A 19,955-nucleotide genomic window follows, 5' to 3' on the forward strand; every position below is an offset into this window, starting at 1 on the left:
ATAAATGTACTCCCATTGGGGAGTTTTACCCCATTGGGTGAAATTGGGTAAATGTATTATAATCAAATTATCGGCTTAGGAATGGGACAAAAACAAACAAATATTATTTAACCCCGTGGGGGGTCGACATGCGGTGAGTCATCGATAGAAAAAAAGTCATTTTGGGGGTGAACTACTCCTTTAAGACCTACCTACTTGTCGTACGACAAATGGAGAAAATGGCAGCAGAGGCTCACTTTGCTACTTTTGCAGTTTGTTTTTATAATTACACTTTTGTTTTCCTTTTCTTTGAAATTGCTCAAAATGTTTGCCTATATAATGGCGTGTGAAAAATCTGTATGAAAGTGGTTCTAGCAGCTGGCTGTTAGGCGGTAGCAGGGCATTTGCAGGACAGAGAGATAGAGTTCAATCTGGTACCAGACAGGGAGATCTCTGAGAGTTGGTGTGTTTGCCAAGGAAAGTTTTAGCAATACCCTTCTCTAGACCCCCCCCCCCCCCCCCTTAGTGTGTGTGTGCGTGCGTGCGTGCGTGCGTGCGTGTGTGCTTAAACATGGAGAGAGAGCGCAGGCCGCCACTTGGGACATTTGCGCTGTCATTTCTTTATGCTGTGTTTACTGTAGTTGGAATATTGTGTGAGAGTTATGTTCCAAATGTTAACCACTAAAAAGAGGGCCTGTCGTCACCCCACAAGTGTGCTATAATTTTATAAATCAACCATGTGAACCATTTTTCTGGAGAAATGTGATCTTCGTGGTTAACAAAGATCTTTAGAGATACGATTACCATTAGGAAAAGATTCAGCCGTGGGAGTGGGATCACGGTTAGGTTAGGAGTTGGGCTTGTAGGGTTAGTTTGAAGCTTCGGGTTAAGTTTAGGGCTACACACTAGCCATATCTAAAACATTGCTATACTCACAAGTATAGTTGCAACCGTCAGGTCGCAGTTACTATGAAAACCTCCACCGGCTGTCCGTCAGTCAGTCTGTCCCTCCGTCCGTCCGTCTGTCTGTCCGTCACGCCACGTCACACTTTTGGCCCTACTCTTATCTCCGGCACTGTTGCCCCTCTCCATGCCAAACGTTGCACAGTGACACACACTCCTTGGCTGGCAAACCACAACCTCCGCCCCTGATTTCTCACATGCCCCTGTTCTAGCGCCACCATGAGGCTGCTTTTTGCAGACTCTTATCTCCGGCACCGTTGTCCCTATCCATGCCAAACTTTGCACACACACTCCTTGGCTGGCAAACCACAACCTCCGCCCCTGATGTCTCTCATGCCCCTCATCTAGCGCCACCATGAGGTTGCTTTTATTGCCACTTACAGGCCAATTTGTGTATGCAAGCGACGGTCGCTTATCTCCCGATTAGGGAGTCTTAGTGGTATAGTGTGTGTGTATGTGTGTGTGTGTGTGTGTGTGTGTGTGTGTGTGTGTGTGTGTGAGCCTTGCAAATTGGGGAACAAGAAGATGTCCTGTCCTTAATCACAGTGGACGGTTCCTCTTACACTGAGACATTAGTGGAGTAGGATTAATGGAGGCAGCAGGGGAAGTGTGCTGAAGCATTTGAGACAAGGGGCTCAGTTCTCTCTCTCTATGCTTCTTACTGTATTGTGTGTGTGTGTGTGTGTGTGTGTGTGTGTGTGTGTGTGTGTGTGTGTGTGTGTGTGTGTGTGTGTGTGTGTGCGTGTGCGTGTGTGTGTGCGCGTGCGTGCGTGTACTTGTATGCGTGCGCGCGCGCGTGCGTGCGTGCGTGCGTGTACTTGTATTACGATACTTGCAAGGGTCCAAATGTCCCCACTTGTAGAGTAGAATTTGAGACATTGGGTGAACCAAATTCTCACATGAGAAATTGTTGGTTAAAAACATTTAATTTAGAGCTAGGCTAGGAAACGATTCAGGTCAGGACTGGGCATTTAGAGCAGTGTTTCTCAACCACTGTGCCTGGGGACCTTTGGTGTGCCCCTGAGAAGGGTCAAGTGTGCCCCTTGAAACTGCTTGAAAGCCAGTATTGTATTTATCATTTTAAAAATGATTTAAACTAGTGAAAATAGACGATCTACAAGCGCACAACGCCTCACGGTGCGAGGCATTGTGTGCTTGTAGATCGGCTGTTTTCACTACTGTTGTGCGACAGCCTTGTATGATGAAGCAGGGCTTTACTTTGTGAAGAAACGTACAAATGTGAAACTTGGAGATACAAGGTTTCTTCCCGACAGTGACGATATTTACACCCCCGTATTATGTTGGTGTGCCCATGGGTTCTTGGGACATGAAAAGTGTGCCCATGCAGAAAAAAGGTTGAGAAACACTGATTTAGAGGATGGCTTTAGAGGGGTCGGCGTGAGAGATTTCCTATTTTATGCTTAGTTGTGTCACACACCAAATAAATGACCCATCTACGACGCAACACATTGCACTGCAGCATGTTGTGAGTTTGTAGATCTGGTACTTTTCAGCTGTGCAGTGGTGTAAAGTAACTAAGCACTTTTGCTTAAGTACAAGTTGAGGTATTTGTACTTTACTTGAGTATTTCCGAGTGTCAATACGTCTACTCCACTACATTTTGAATCAAAATATTGTACTTTTACTCCACTACATTTAATTGGAAACTTTAGTTATTAGTTTCTTTGCAGATATAAATTACAATATTACAAAACATACATTAACCACTTTAGCCCTATTTTATACCTAGGCTATTTGAAAATAGCCAATCTACAAGCTTGTAGATTGGCTATTTTCAAACATTTTTGTACTTTTACTTTTGGTACTTTAAGTACATTTTGATGCCAACACTTTCATACTTATACTCAAGTACATTTTGAATTCCGGGCTTTTACTGGTAACAGAGTAATTCTATATTACAGTATTGATACTTTTACTTAAGTAAAATGTGTGAGTACCTTTTACACCACTGCAGCTGTGTGTGTGTGTGTGTGTGTGTGAGAGAGTGAGAGTGAAAGCATCAGTGTCTTCATGGCCTCTCTCTGGGTGAGTGCAGTGCAGTGGACCAGCCCTGAGGCCGTAAGGTGGTTGCAGAGGAGATGTGATCTGTATCGGTGCATGGGGATTCGGGACCGCTTCCATTTAAGGCTAAAAACCGTGACCCGATTGGGATCAGTGTGCACCAGGCTCGTTGAGAGGTCTTTATTTTACATCCAGCTCTTTGTGTGCCATAGCTCTTGGATCCTAATCTGTTTAGTTTTCATTGTGGACCGTTGTAGTCATTCCACAAGACGGAAAGAGATGGCACCTGTCTACTATCTTCTGTGTAGTCGTTCACGCTGCTATATTCTAGATCAGGGGTCTTCAACAGGGGGTCCGGGACCCCAAGGGGGTCCTCAGAGTTACTACAGGGGGGCCGCCAAATCTTTGTGCGATATAATGTAATTTTTTTTATTTTTTTTATTATGTTTGGTGTAGAGGTGGAAACAGAGCAGACTACAGTACAGAATGAAGTTTATCAAGTATTGACGGTTCAAGTGGTTAAATATCTGAAAACACAAATTAACATGAATCCAAATTACACTGATGATTGTGCTGTCAGGTTTATAAAACCATATGGAATCTATGAACAGGTTGTGGGGGTCCATGCTTCATCTCTCTCTCTCTCTACTAAGGCGGGGTCCTTGGCCTGAAAACGATGAAGAACCCTGTTCTAGATATCTCATCTTGTCTCTCTCTCTTTGTCTCTGTCAGGCGGGGAGCGATGGTGAGAGTATTGGAAACTGTCCATTCTCCCAGAGGCTCTTCATGATCCTGTGGTTGAAGGGGGTTGTGTTCAACGTCACCACAGTGGATCTTAAGAGGTGAGTCAGCAGGAACCCTTCATGCAGGGGCGTCAATTGGGTATGGCAGGGGTATGCAGCTGCCATACCCTGGGTCCAGGGGGGAGAATAAAAGTTACTTTTAAATATAAATCCATGAATGTCTCTTTGTCTATCTGTGCTGGTTATCATGTTGTTAAATTACAGTAAAATAACTACAAATGCAACATTTTACAAAATGGTCACTTTAACAATGTATTATAATTATATTCTCCACACTTGTATTCTCCCCATCTTGACAAAATGGTATATTCCCAGGTTCCGCAGGTCAGCTGCACAGGTGCAATTCATTATTGTTAATTGTGGCACGTTTACTAACATGCTAAGTTTAGCTGCACTTGAAAAACCATTCCAGGCTGCCATATCCAGCCAGAGAAACCGTAGAAACCTGTGTAAAAAAACTGACAAAAGTTTTTTTTTTTTTTTTTTCAGACATTGTGAAAATAGCCGATCTACGCTGCGAGGCGTTGTGAGCATGTAGATCTGCTATTTTCACATTAGACCGTGTTATACAAAATGTAATGCCTCTTATCCATGAGGACTCCCATCTTTGCCAATACCGAGCTTTTGCCGAACTGACGCCACTGCCTTCATGGGGGGGGGGGGGGGGGGGGTCTCTCTTAGCCCCTCCCTCCTCTTCTTACTCCTCCTCAGGCACGTCGACACAAAAGCCCCTTTTCGACTGCAGCTTTAGCACCACACGACACTACACTACACCACACCGCACCACACAACACAACATAAAATAATCTACATTTTCCTTTACACAAAAGTAACCTCTATCGGTAAGAAACAAATTGACCCTTTTAACTGTGATTATAATTCAATATAAATATGTATTACAACTGTCCTAATTATAATACACTATAATGGATTATAACTGTGACTATGGTACACTATAAACTATTATATTATGTATTACTATGATAATTATAATACACTATAATAGATTATAATAGTGGTTATAACACAATAGAATCTATTATCATGTATTACAACTATATCCTGGTCGACTAAATGAGAAGTGAATCATTATGAAGTGTTTGGCCTTGTTTTAGTACAATTTTTAGTACCACTTTCACACCACTCTACCCACGTCCTAATCTGAGTTCCCAGAAGTTCTTTTTTTCGCCACTAGGGGGGCGAGAACAACTTCTGGCCGGAAGTCAGCCCAGCTCAGAATATGAGTAGCAGGAAGTTGCACAAGTATGCGTAATTAGAGGCAAAGATGGAGGAGGTTACCAAAAGCCCAGCTATCAAGGGAAATCCTCCAAGACTACCCAGGTCCTTGTAGTGGAAAACCTGGCACAAGTGGGCGGTGTGGAGTGGTGTGGTGTTGGGCCATGTCAGTGGAAAAAGGGCTATAGACATTAAAGGGGGGGCCTGAGCCCCTGCCCTTTTATCCGCCTGTAAAAAGTGGCCTCTCCAGACCATAAAAAAATCTGTTTTTACTTTGGCGAAAGAAATTTAAATGCCCCCCCCCCCCCCCCCCTTCTGTGCTATACCTGAAGGCGGCATTCAAACTCTCCTGAACTTGAATGCAGCATCTTATGTTGAAAGAATTGCCCTCTCGGTTTTAGAAATCCATGCCGTTACGCCACATCTCCAATATTGACTTCATTATGCTCAGTTCAGTGTGGTATCAAGCAGCGAAAAATGGCCGACCTCCAAGCTCACAACGCGCATTGTGAGCTTGGAGGTCGGCTATTTTTCACTGCTTTCACCAAAAGGCCCTTTTTCAGAAATGTCAGCCTCTGCCTCTTCAACATTCTCTCCACGTCCCTGCGAGTCCTCCTCTTCCTCCCGTCCTCTCTCTATACCGTTTCCCTCCTCTTCTCTTCTCGTTGCCTCCCGGCGGCGGGAGGAACCTTCCCGGGGCGTTTTCCAACGGAGACCTTCCGCTGGCGACGCGGCGGCGTGCGCCTTTGATCCGGCCTCGCCTACGGCACGTTCGGCCGCCTCCCCGACTGCTTATTTGCTTTTCCCATGACCCTTTCCCTTTCCCAAGCCGTAGAAAAACCAGAGGAAAAATAAACACGGGCGCAGGGACTCCGGGGAAGGCTATTTAAGGTTGTTCTTCCCCAGCTCCACTTCCTGCCTCAGATTTTGGGGGGTAACATGTTATTTTTCACCGCCGAGGTCACCACGAATCAAAGGCAGGATTAAAAAAAAAGGCGGGGGATCGTCTGCAATCTTCAACTTCCCAGTATTTTCTCCTCCCAGATGAGAAGGTTCTTAACCCATTTAGTATAGACCGGGTACGCATATCTGTGTCACCACTTCAACCGTTATCTCATGCTTTAACTATTAAAAAATAGCAGATATACAAGCTCACCGCGCGACACCGAGTGCCGCGCTGTGCGCTTGTAGATCTGCTATTTTTGAAAAATCTTGAGAAACGTGTGCAAATCTTTGAAAATCTATTTTTTAAAGCAGACATTTGTAAAGCAAATCCTTCTTCTTTCTCTTGGTCCCTGGAACTACCGGTAATCAGATGGGCGTCCGTGGTCAAATACATATAATTCTAGGGGGTCCTTGACATGAAAAAGTTTCAGAACCACTGACCGAGAAACATAGGTTTTTCGGAAAACTGTTAGGATCTAGAAGACTTTTTTTTCACGTCTAAATGGTTTTAAGCTGTAGCAGGCTACCAGCAGCTCTCTAACCCATTGCTCGTTCTGTCTCAGTCTGAGTGAATGAGTCATGTAAATGCTTCCTGATTATTTTTCCACGTCTCGGGCCAGGCCCGGCGAACGGCTGATTATTTTCAGACATGTAACAGGTTGGACTCTGTGTTTCCATGGGTGTTTTTTATTCTAGGTTTTATTTAAATGTTTGACTCAGAGCCTGTGACTCCGGATCTGTATTTTAGACGTGCAGGTCTGTTGCCGCGTAAGAAAGAGCTGTTGCCGCGTGGCTCGTGGCGTCGTCCATTGAATTCATCATCTACGACGGCACCAACTGCTGGCTGGAGAAACGCATCATTGACCCATTCAGGCCTAGAATTATTGAACGCTTTAACCAGTGAAAAATAGCAGATATACAAGCTCACAGCCGCGCTGCGAGCTTGTAGATCTGCTATTTTTGGAAAAAGTCGTGAAAATGTGTGCAAATCTTTGAATATATGTATTTTCAAACGAACGTTTGTAACTCAAATTTCGCTTCTGCGTGGTCCCTGGAACTAAATATTTTGAGATGCGGATCCGTGGCCAAATAAATATAATTTTTGGGGTCCTTCACGTGAAAAAGTAGAGCCACTGACACAGTAGTCTCTCAAGAACAGACTAACTGAGGTGAAAAGGACCTTTTCTTTGACGATGGCTGGCCAGATTGCTGACATAGAAACATAGTTTTTTTTTTCAAAAACCTTAGAAGGATTCAAAAGACACTTATAGAATCGGGTCAAAATTCAAATTTTCGCGACTTTTCAAAAATAGCAGATCTACAAGCTTGCAGCGCGGCACTCGGTGCCGTGCTGTGAGCTTGTATATCTGCTATTTTTTAATATTTAAAGCATAAAATATTGCGTCATAATGTGTTCAGGCCAAATGGGTTAAAGGCATCTTCAGAACAGGTTGGAGGGCCTAAAACACAGGGTCCGGGGTCCTCAGAGTTACTACAGGAGGTCCGCCAAATCTTTGCGTGATGGGGAACATTAGCCGAAAATATCAGATCTACAAGTTGTGAGCTTGTAGATCTGCTATTGTCGGGGAGTTGTTGCTGGGAAAAAGAGAGGGGGTGTTTCTGAATGGGGATGTTTGTAAGTGGGGGTGTTTCTGAATGGAGGTCCGTCCCCAGCGCGGCCAATGGTACCAAAAGTCGCTTTAGAAAACAAATCTAAATAAACAAGCAGTTAGAACTCCATCACAGCTTTTCTGTAGACATCCTGTACGTCCTGTATATGACGTTGTGTATATAAAAATTATATTTCCACACAAATCTGCTTGTTACAAAAACATTGTTCATGTGAATATGTTTGTTTATGCTTATATTGAAATGGCGAAAACGCGTCTCTCTCTCTCCCCTCCTCGGAGCCCTCTAGACTGGGCACTGTGGGCAGTAGGAACTGGGAAGAGACAGGCAGCCTCCTCCTTGACGCTATGTCACCGATGAGACCTTGCGAGGCAGGAAAGGCTGCGCACCCTCGTCTGTAGTAAAAAATATATATATATGATATTGTTACTCACCAAAACAAAGACGGCGTTAGGATGTTGGAAGTCTACTTTCCTTAGTGGCAAGACTCTGAGCCCCCACCTCACGTCTAAAATACACTTTTTGGCCAGAGAAGAAACTATTTCACTGGAGGTTTTAGTTGCTCCAGACCGCCCTCTACAGATCTTGTCAATAGAAATGTCCATTGACCAGATTTTGCCTTCTGGTGAAATATTCTCTTCTCCCACTAAAAGGTGTATTTTAGACGTGAGGTGGGGGGCTCAGAGTGTTGCCACAAAGGAAAGTAGGCTTTCAACTCCCTAAATCCTTCTTTGTTTTGGTGAGTAGCAAAACTGTATCTTTTATTTTTACTACAGAAGAGTGGGCGCACCGACTGTAATGCGAGCGCAAGAGCTCATCAGTGACATAGCGTTAGGGAGAACTCCTAACGCTATAGACCAGAACTATCCTTTATTATGCCCTGTGGGAGAACAATTACATGAATAACTCTATTCGAGTTTAAAGCATTAAGACCCTTTTTAACTCTCAATGGTTCCTTTCTGAAAAATGAGGTTAATGTAAAGAGATTCACATGTTCGAACCTTGTTGTTTTGAATGGTTGTGGACGGAGCTGGTGCCGTCTAGGCACCAGACTACAACATGACGTCAGACTTAACAATCCAATAACTACCAGGTAACACTTCTACTTAAAGGTCGGGGTCTATAATGTGCAGTGGTAAATTTCCACCTTAGCCCATAGCAATTACCATAGAACCTGTCCTAGCCTCGATGATCATACAGGCTCATGTACAGACTTGGCATCCTATAGTGCAGGGGTCTTCAACGTTTTCAGGCCAAGGACCCCTTAGTTGAGAGAGATGAAGAAGGGACCCCCACAACCTGTTCATACTGTAGATTCCATATAGTTTCATCGTTTGACAGCACAATCATCAGTGTATTTTGGATTCATGTCAATGTGTGTTTTCAGATATTTAACCACTTGAACCGTCAATACTTAATACATTTCACTCCACTCTGTACTCTGTACTCTTTCTGCGAGGCGTTGTGAGCTTGTAGATCGGCTATTTTTGGCTAAAGTTCTCAGAATATGGACGCTAGGGTTCAAGTAAAAAAAAATACTCTATGACTCAAAGATTTGGAGGACCCCCTGTAGTAACTCTGAGGACCCCCTAGGGGTCCCAGACCCCCTGTTGAAGACCCTTAATGCCATAGTGTGTATAGCTTCAGTGTACACATTATCTTTTTTCTTATTTGTTCTTTTTTTTAATAGAATATTATTTTCTTAAGATTTATTCTGCTGTTAGACTGTGATTTTAGATTACTATTTCTATGCATCTGATGTATAGCTTCAGTGTACAGATTATCTTTTTCCTTTTTCTTTTTTTTTTCTTCTTTTAGTAGATTATTTTTTATTATGATTTATTCTGCTGTTAGACTGTGTTTTTAGATGACTATTTCTATGCATTTGATGTATGACCTTGTACTGTCCTTTGCTTATTGTAAATCGCTCTGGATTAAGAGGGTCTGCTAAATGCCTAGTACATTGTCAATTGTAATGCACTATAATGCACTTATAATTCTTCATGGCTCTTGTTACCAACTATTGAATGAGCACCTGTTTGTTCACACACGGTTTTCTATATTGTGTGCGTCCGTGCTCTCGCTGAGGGTATCTAATCTAAAACACAGGCTGCCCTGGTCCCGCTGCAAAAGGCATTGGAGGATATCCGCCCACTTAGCAGTGTCTGTTTTCCTCTCTCTCTCCACTCCTCAAACAAGCCTTTGTTCCGCCGGTGCGACCGCACCGCTCGTTGCTCTGGCTGGCATTTTTTTGTTCCAAGGAGACCATTGATAACGCGCTTCACATTTTCCACGCCGCATATAGTAGCATACGTGTGACCGACCTTGACTGTGCTGTGCACAAGCCGTTCTGCACAAGAAGCAGTTTGTTTGTCCCTTTTTATGACTCTATATATTTCTTTTTACTGCGTGCAGCATGTGAATATGAATGTGAGAAACGTTGTCTCGTCTTTATTGGCCATGCAAAGAGTTACTGCCTGCATGGAGTGGAAATGGTTTCTGTGTTCTTTCCCTAAACAAAACAAAAAAAAGTGCCGTTCTCTCTCGGCCTCCAAGGCAGTATAATGTTGCTGTGATAAAAGCCTGATAATCTCCAGGGAATTCTCTTACACTGCTGTTGATTAATGTCTGGTGCAGGACACCAGGGCCTACCAAGGTCCAAATGGACCCTTAAGGGTCTGGAACTCTGACATGGTGCCGTACAAATGGAACTTTGTTTTGTGATCTTTTGCCCCAATCTAAACCAGTGGTTCTCAACCTGTGGGTCGGACCCCCCAAAAATTATTTTGGGGGGTCCCCAGATGAATAACTTAATGTGCAACATTGTTTTCTCGCTCAACAGTAAACAAACCAACATAAGGTTTAAGTGTATAGAGGGTTTATGCACATTTCTAAAGTGACAATTTAAGGACTTTTTAATACCTCTAAAATGACAAATTAAACATTGGCCAAATTGTCAAATATTAGAGGCAGACATAGTGAATAGCAGATCTACATTCTACATGCTGACAACGCGAGGCGTTGTGAGCATGTAGATCTGCTATTTTCACAGTGTTCGTCAGGGTGAGGGGGTCCCCAGTTAAAATGTGATTATTTTGGGTGTCACAGCATGAATAGGTTGAGAACCACTGATCTAAACTGTAAAGGTCTCAGGGTTAAGGGTCCACTTCTACCCCCTGGTGGTCTCCAGAGCCAACATTAAGAACCAGTGTCTTGGTGGAGAACACCAAACCAAACCCCCTCCTCCTCTTAGCGAGGGTGCCACTTCCTTTTTTGCTTGCCCAAGAATTGAAATGGTTTCCTGTTGTGTTGCCGCCCCTGGGACAGCTTGTCCAAAACCCTGATAAGGTGTGTGTGTGTGTGTGTGTGTGTGTGTGTGTGTGTGTGTGTGTGTGTGTGTGTGTGTGTGTGTGTGTGTGTGTGTGTGTGTGTGTGTGTGTGTGTGTGTGTGTGTGTGTGTGTGTGTGTGTGTGTGTGTGTGTGTGTGTGTGTGTGTGTGTGTGTGTGTGTGCGTGTGTGCGGTCATGGTGCACGGTTACATGGGCTCCATGTGGGATCAGTGAGGGTGTTCTAGTTTACTGCAGGGGTTCCGAAACCTTTGCTTGCCATGGACACCCAAATAGCCATAGCCTCTGGCTGCAGCCCCCTGTTAATTAACCCATTATTTTACAAATGTCTTCTAAACATCTTTCTTTCTGAAACACGTATGTTACTATATACAGTAGGGATGGTCCGATCAGGTTTTTTGGAACCGAGCACCGATCACAAAAGTTTGATCACCCGATCCCGATCAATCACCGATCCGATCAAGTTATTATTTATATTTTCTAAATGTTAATGTTTTAACTTTATTTCATTCATTCACTCATGAACTCATTTATATATTTGCCTTATAGTTATTTACCAGCATTACTATGTATTTATTATCATAGCAGTAACTAATTATTCCTTCAGCACTGTGGAAATCAATACCCCAAAATGGCCTCAAGTGGGCATACTGAACGGCTGGTTGATCAGATGCACCGATCGGATCGGATCGGTGAATTTACCTTTTGATCTAAACCACCGATTATCGCCGATCATGCTTTGATCGGCCCGATCCGATCCATTGCCGATTGATCGGTAACATCTCTAATATACAGTAGTTGTTGTCGGGCAGAGAAACCATATTTTAACTTTTTTTCCCCTAATGCCTTACTTGATCACACTACAGCGTCACAGAAATGTGTTTTTTGAGCTTGTAGATCGGCTACTTACTTACTGCTGTGACATAGTGTAGTGTAAATGCAAGGGGATGGTTTGCTTTATGTTGATTTATGACAGAGCTGTTTAGTTTGAGGTTTTTGTTGGTATTACTGGGGCTGTGTTGTGTTCACACCAGTCATTCAACACATGCTCATTACTGTGTGCGTGTGTACGTACGTGCGTACGTACGTACATCATATCTGACCTCTCGAGATATCTAGAACACAGCGTGCTAGCGCTGAGAACTGCACAGAGATAGGAATGTGCACAAACATACATGCAGTTTGTGTCTGTGTTGGGGTGAGTGAAATGGTCTAGATTCTAGAACGGTCGAGTATGGTGCAGCTGCAGCAGGCTATTGTAATCATCTGTATTGACCCAGGAAAGTTAGTCTACGTTGCCTTTTTAATGTTTGTAAATGTGCTTTTTATAAAGATGTCACTCGATCCCCAGAATGACATGGATGGATTGACATCTCCTACCACAGTCCACAGCAAACAATCACTAAAGAGCTTTCTATGATTGTATGCAACTTATTGAAACCTTGAAGCAAATCGAAAGCTCCAGTCCAGTGTGTTGAGGTCTTTTGTATATATATTTGTGTCCATTTTAGAGCCAGACCAATACATATCGGCCAGTCTGATATGGTTGTTTGTTTCAGGCCATTATTTGACATGTCGTCACAGGCAAATGTTTTCAAAGTTTCTCCAAAATAGCCGGTCTACAAGCTCGTAATAAGTCGCGATAAAATAAAGTTTAGTTTGAGTTTATTTTTTTACCTAAGAAAAACACATTTGTGGTTATTTGTTTGTTTAATCAAATCTTCAAACTGATTAGAAAGTTTTACACTTTTGGACAAAGTATTGATCAAAAAAACATTGGTAATCTGTGGTATAGGGCAGGATTGGCATCGGACCCAAACATATGATCTGGCATGGGTCTGGCTCCAGTCCTTTCAGAAACACCAACCTCCGTTTGGGGACTGACTGAGGCACAAGAGTCAATGCAATCAACAAACATGCATCTGAAATAAATTGCGTTGTAGTTGTTGCCCATTCAGTCTCAACATGATGTGCAACGTTCTCTCCATGTGCTCTGATCCTAGGAAACCTGCAGACCTCCAGAACCTGGCCCCGGGCACACACCCACCCTTCATCACCTTCAACGGCGAGGTCAAGACCGACGTCAACAAGATCGAGGAGTTCCTCGAGGACATCCTCAGCCCACCCAAGTGAGTGCGGACCACTGTGAACAAACACGCCATCCTCACGAGCAAGGTGTGCTTTGTTAGAACTTTGTTCAGACCAGTTGGGTAACTTACTGTGTGTGTGTTTGTGTGTGTGTGTGTGTGTGTGTGTGTGTGTGTGTGTGTGTGTGTGTGTGTGGTAGGTTTGCTAAGCTCAGCGCCAGGCATCCAGAGTCAAACACAGCTGGTATGGACATCTTCGCTAAGTTTTCAGCCTTCATCAAGAACTCAAAACCAGATACCAATGAAGGTGAGTTGATACTCCTTCTAACACCTCTCTCTCCTCTCTCTCTCTCTCACTCTTTTGCTTTGGGAGTGTGGTCTCACACAGGAACACAGAGCTTTTTGTTCTTCTGTCCCCGTGACTTAATCTGTCACCCTGGTCTCCTCAGACCATTTCACCTGGACTGAATCTTGTCAATAAAGCATCTCATTTAGATGGATTGTCCTTTATTGATAGGACAGTAGACTGACAGGAAATGGGGAGAGAGATGGGTTGTGACACGCTGTCAGGCTGGCATTGCAGCCTAGGGTGCCCGGACCACCACACGGGCGGCCCGGGCCATTTGGATGGATTCATAGTAAAATATGAAGTCACCCTTAAACTGGGCAAGAATCCAATCAGTCTCCATAATCTCCCTTATTTGTTTAATCAACCCCAAAGAAAGGCTGCAGTAGATTAAACGGACATAAAAACTGTTTTATATCATAGGAAAATGATTTCATAGAATACGGCTGTGAATGGAATACACTCTCAGCGATTGTATGTATCAGTCCAAATATTATCCAAAGATATGAGGAACTGTACTGTATCATATATTAAATATTAAGCATGGTTTTCATGGAAAACCTGAGGTATGGTATGACACTTGCCTTGTGATATCTTGTGGTGTCTTAGTTTTTGGATGGCTGCTCTTCTGTCTCCACCCTGGGGAAATATTGACCCACTGTGTTTGGTTGCTGAATGCCAGCAGGGCTATGTCAATAGAGTTTTATGCCTGAATCTCATGCCTAGATGATAAAGATACTACTTGGTTAATAATAGACCTAGGTATTCTGCTGTAGCCTATTGTAAAATGTGGCACATAAGCTTTTATGTACTGTTGCCTTTCTCAATGAAATGCTGCCCTCTGGTGGGTGATCACTAATATGTAATATGACCACTGCAGCTGTGCAGTGGTTAGAAAGAGGCCTAAAGAAAAGCCTCAATGGGGCGTGCCGACCAGTGCGTCAACCTCTGGCTCTATCAATGAATGCAAGGAATCTCTGTATCTGTTTATCTTTCCTTCGCATTTCTTGAGAGCCACTCAAGGGCAATCCACTTCACACTTGGCAGGTGTATTGCTGTGGAATGAGGACACAAGGAAGTACAGTGTGAAGTTTATTAAAAGCTCTTCTCTACAATGCTGCAAGCAGCTGCCGTTTCCGGGTTCCAAGCAATCCAATCAACCCATTCCGAAAGGGCAGACATTCTGAACATTCTAAAAATATTATCTTTTTACAGAACAAATACTGACGGTACACTTGCTTATGATCATGTAAATAGAATGGGCATCAAAACAAATCTCTTCACAGGCTCACAGAAAGATGAGCTGTTTTGCACTTGTTCTTAAGCAGTTGTGTGTGTGTGTGTGTGTGTGTGTGTGTGTGTGTGTGTGTGTGTGTGTGTGTGTGTGTGTGTGTGTGTGTGTGTGTGTGTGTGTGTGTGTGTGTGTGTGTGTGTGTGTGTGTGTGTGTGTGTGTGTGTGTGTGCGCGCGCGTGCCTGTGTAGTTCTGGACCGTGGGCTCCTGAAGACACTACAGAAGCTGGATGAGTACCTGCGCTCGCCGCTCCCCGACGAGATCGACCACAACAGCATGGACGACGTGAAGGTGTCCAGTCGCAGGTTCCTGGACGGAGACGACATGACCCTGGCTGACTGCAACCTGCTGCCCAAGCTGCATATAGTCAAGGTGAGAGGCTTGGATTTCACTGTTTGAAGCTCCAAAAACCTACTTTATAACTGCCGCAACGTTTCGACATTTCATGTCTTCATCAGACAATGTTTTATCTTCTGGAGTTGCAATGTCATCCAATCAGGAGAGACATCGATCCCATTTAATTCTTCAGCTTTCATTTTATAGTGTACCAAATCCAATTTCATCAGCTTATTGAAATAGCATATTTATACCTGTGATTTATCATTTTTGGATAAGATAATTTTAAGCCTCTGGTACGATAATTTAAAATCTGGCATCCATCTGGCAACACTGTAGATGGCTAGCTTCCTGCAGAGCCACTGCGTAAAAACAAAGAACGTGAAATGTTCTTGTAGTTATTGTAAAAAGTGTTTTTACTACTTATACCAAAAGGCAGTTATCCCCAAGTAGTTGCATTGGTGCGGTTGACCTTAAAACCAAGTTGCGACTAGTTGCATTGGTGCGGTTTGGCCTTAATTCCCATCACTAACCCGTTTCTCCAGGTCGTGGCCAAGAAGTACAGAGGCTTCGACATCCCCAAGGAGATGACGGCGGTGTGGAAGTACTTGAACAACGCCTACACTCGCGAGGAGTTCACCAACACCTGCCCCAGCGACAAGGAGATCGAGTTCGCCTACGCAGACGTAGCCAAGAGGCTGATCAAATAAGCTCCTGCTCGTACCACGCTACTCCTCCGTCTCCGCCCCCCTCCCCCACACCTCCCATCCTCGATGCCCTGCCCGCTGCTCAAGGATTGGTCCGTTCATTCACGAGAAATAAAACAAAAACTATGGATTCCTCTCCTTCGCCTCCTCATCTAGAGCGAACCGCAGTGCATGAACCTGTTTTCTGTTTGTTCGTTTCTCCGCGTTTTTTCTTTTCCTTCTTTTTTTTCTTTTTCAAGGTCTGTAGTTGAGACGGAAAACGTCTCCGATGTTCTATGTTCAGTGGTTAACCACTTAATCCCCGTTATTTTATACTTCGTCATACGGCGGCGTCGCACGGAAATGGCCGATCTACAATCTCACAACGCGACGTGGTGTGAGATCGTAGGTCGTCTATTTTCGCTCCTTTTTTTATTTGTTCACCTCTATAATGACATGCCCGAAATAGGGACGCCAGATTGAATGTGGTTAGTCTTCTTTCTTTTTTTTCCCGTCTTGCACGTCTGCTAAAGGTGAGCTGGTGAGGCCGTGAAGGAACAGGACAGTCAGACACTACCGAAGCCTGCATGTGTATCTGGGCTTATCAGTGTTGGGATCACCAGTCGACTTGCTCCCCCGAGCACGAAGTGACCTTTAAGTTGACCTTCAGTCCACCGGTGAATGGTCATACACCGTTGTTTATTTTCTGTTGTCTCTAAAGAATATAGATTTTAGCTCTTTCTTGGCTTGCTATGGAAATGAACACTGAGGGAGGACGGTTATTATGTTTTCTCTCTCTCTCTTGTCTGTCTTGTCTTGTCTGTCTGTCTTTGGCTAACGAAGCAGCGTAAAAAACAGTGTTGAAAAGCTTCAGTGTTGTTATTTCTCTTGGTTGGTGTGTATTTGAAAGGTTTGTCAGTTAGATGCTGAGGCCCGAACCAGGACCGGTTGACATATCACGCGAAAGATGCATTTATTCTACTACTGTAGCGTTGCTCCAATAAATCAGAATAACTGTAACTACAGGTAACGTGCTACCTGGTATCCATGCTCTTATTTCTCCTTATACGAGCAAGAGTGTTCTAGTTCAGTGGATCTCAACCTGTGGGTCGGAACCCCCAGGGGGGTCCCCACATAATTTTGGGGGGGGGTCCCAAGATGACAGTGAAACGACCATTTTAAGGACTTACATTTTTAACGCGTCAAAAAGAAAGAGACCATTACTGCATCAAAAGTAATTTAAGGAGGAGGAACCAAATTTGAAAATGGCCGATCTAAATATTTATCTGTGGAACCAAAATTGAAATGCCTCGACTCCTACATTCCAAGTGCTTGTCAGGGTGGGGGGGGATCCCCAGTTCAAATATGATTATTTTGGGGCGGTCACGGTTGAGAACCACTGTTCTACTTTAGCACCGTAGGGCTGTGTAGAAATTAAACTGTACCAGCTGCATACATGTATGTATTTTCTTTTTTTTTTACTCAGGAAAAAGGGAACCTGAGATTTATGAAATCTTCAACCGCATGTAGCTTACAGAACCATTTGTGGTTGTAGATATGTAAAAAAAAGAATCCTTTTTTAATCACTACATTGCCTCAGAATATGTCTGCGTAGACACCCAACACACTGAGTAGCAAGCCTCTATTTACCAGAAATGCAAGCTGACTCTTTTCTTTCTCTGAAGGGAAGTGTTCACTTGCGTGGGGCTAGAAGTAGCAGCAGTTTGGATTACACATCGCTGACCAAAAAAGGGCACATTATTCTGGTCTCACTGTGGATAGGATGACTCCCTGCTATGTAAACTAGTGTAGTCATTAAAAAAAAAGAAGAAAAAAAAAAGCTCTCGTCCGCAGCAGACGGAAGGAAGGACTCTAATGTGCGGTCAGACACCAGGAAAGGTGACACTAAAGATATTTATGAGGAAAATGAATAGAGGAGAGTATCTACGGATTCTGGTCTTCGGTATGAAGCTTGAGCTGAGCGAGTGAATGTATGATATTATACAGTAGCTCTTAACGGTGCCGATAAAAAGAAACCCACCCCACCTAACCGCCATGTTTTTCAGACGTTTGTTTTGAAACAAATTTGATTAAAAAGGAATTGTAAATATTTGTTGTGATTGCTCAATGTGTACATTTTATACATTCAACTCGTGGAACTAGGCCTATTTCTTGCCTGCTTGGATAATCTCTTCTGGCCTTAAAACATTTTCTCTTTCTTGATGTTATTTTTTTTGCAACTTTTTTTTCTTCTCCCCAGAAATCACTGCATTGAAACGAGTGTCATTGAAAGAAAGACAGCTGAATTATGTCATGGCTTTTTTTTCTTTCATTTTTTACGAGTCTTGACAGAATAAAATTAAACTCTTCTCTTATTGGCCATCTGGCTTGTGTATTTCTGCTTTTGTTGCACATCTATCTTGTCTTATGATGAACGAGGAAGCAATGGAACAAAAATAAGACCTGTTTGTTTGCAGTGTGCCCGTCCGCCCCCCCTTCTCTCGCTCTCTCTCTGTCTCTCACAGTTTTCACCACCAAGGAATGTATCGAGTGGGTGCCCACCCACTCTGCCAACTCCTCCTCCCCCTGAAGACGCCCACACAGCAGTCGGTTTTTTTTTTTGTTATCAATTATTTTTATTTTCCATAACATGAAATTAGAGACATACATATGAATAGAACAAGAAAAAGTAAAACATTAATCAAAAGAAAAATGCAATTAACAGACAAACACAAACAATAGCAAAACAAGAAAAGGAAAAGAAAACCCACCCACCCCCTTTCCCCGGACCAACACGGAATGTACAATAGTGCATGCCTGTGCTAGGCTGTTACCACTATATAGTGATTTCTTGAATCATAGCCTTAAGCTTATCTGCAATGTCCGACCACATATTAATGTTTTCTTCTTTTGCTCCGTGTAACCTTGCTATCGACTGCTCTAAATATACTATATCTAGAAAGGTTAAGGCCCACTGGCGAAACGTTAACGTATGAGGAGGTTTCCACCGCGTAGCTACCATCTTCTTCGCCGCCGTTAATCCAGCAAAGAAGATGCGCTTGCGTATATTGTTTAGTTGCAACTGTGAGACGTCATTTAATAAAAATAAAGAAGGAGAAGATATGATATTAATACTAAAAATAGTTGAAAGTTTTGAGGCAACCATATTCCAGAATGACGACACATTTGGGCATTCCCAAACCATGTGAAGGAAGGTACCAATACTATTTGAGGCGCAGAGAGTGCAGTTGGGATTATTCAAAATCCTCATAGTACATAGTCTGCGGGGAGTTAAATAAGTCCGATGAACAAAATTTAAATGAATTTGTTGATGGTCTGGATTTCTAGAAGATAGCCTAATGTTAGACCACACTGTGTCCCAACAAAAGTCAGGGTCCAAATTTGGTACATCATTCCTCCAAACAGTATCAACAGATAGGGGCCCATAACTACAGTCTAATAAAAAACCATAGAGGGTGGAAACCAAACCTCTTGTTCTGTTACCATCACAGATAAACTCATGGAAGGGGTGCAATCTAAGGGGAGCTTGCCATGGGACCCCATAGGTCCTCATGGACGTTCTCAGTTGGAAGTAGAAAAAAAGGGTATTTCCAGGCAGATTGAAGATGTCACACAAATCTCGAAAAGGTCGTAAACCATTTCTATCAAATAAGTCCCCTAATGTACGAATCCCCTTAGCCCTCCACCTTGGAAAGCGAATGGGGCGATCCTCGATTAAAAGTCTTTGATTATTGAACACTGGGGAAAATAAGTTCCATTTACAATCAATCTTACACATCTTTTCAGCTGCTCTCCATACTGCCACTAAATGAGAAATGATAGGTCCAAAGCGAACTTTGCATTGATGTGTAGTTATGTTTGAATAGATAAGATCTCTCAATTCAACAGGCTGCACTAAACTCTCCTCAAGCTCTCTCCAAGAAACCTTATTTGCTGGGTTAAACCAATTTAAAAGGGGGCGGAGCGTGAAGGCCCAATAATAAAATTTAAAGTTGGGCAATGAAAGGCCGCCATCATCTCTAGCACGTTGTAATAGAGAAAGTTTAAGACGAGGGCGTTTCCCTTTCCACACAAACTTAGATATCGAAGAGTGAAGCTTATTCCAGTATTGCGGCGGTGGTGGCAAAGGGAGCATAGAGCTTACAAAGTTAACCCTAGGAAGAACAGCAGTCGGTTTTGACCATGTTTTGCAGCCCTGCTCCCGGTCCTCCCAATGTTCTTCGCAGAACAAACAAGTCTACTCTGCAGATCTGATCGTAGTAG

General features: G+C 43.3%; 1 protein-coding gene across 1 annotated transcript in view; it reads left to right on the forward strand.

Moving 5' to 3' along the window:
* clic4 (chloride intracellular channel 4) overlaps positions 1–16,884 on the forward strand; it is a 39,117-nt gene extending 22,233 nt beyond the window's left edge. The window contains exons 2-6 of the mRNA XM_080750111.1: positions 3,697–3,806; positions 12,928–13,053; positions 13,212–13,318; positions 14,840–15,021; positions 15,531–16,884. Coding sequence (XP_080606237.1) covers positions 3,697–3,806; positions 12,928–13,053; positions 13,212–13,318; positions 14,840–15,021; positions 15,531–15,695 — 690 coding nt within the window. The 3' untranslated portion in view covers positions 15,696–16,884. The remainder of the gene's footprint in view (positions 1–3,696; positions 3,807–12,927; positions 13,054–13,211; positions 13,319–14,839; positions 15,022–15,530) is intronic.
* The last annotated feature ends 3,071 nt before the right edge of the window (positions 16,885–19,955 follow it).

The sequence above is a fragment of the Nannobrachium achirus genome, assembly GCF_963921795.1.
Source record: "Nannobrachium achirus genome assembly, chromosome: 20".
In the NCBI taxonomy this organism is placed as follows: Eukaryota; Metazoa; Chordata; class Actinopteri; order Myctophiformes; family Myctophidae; genus Nannobrachium; species Nannobrachium achirus.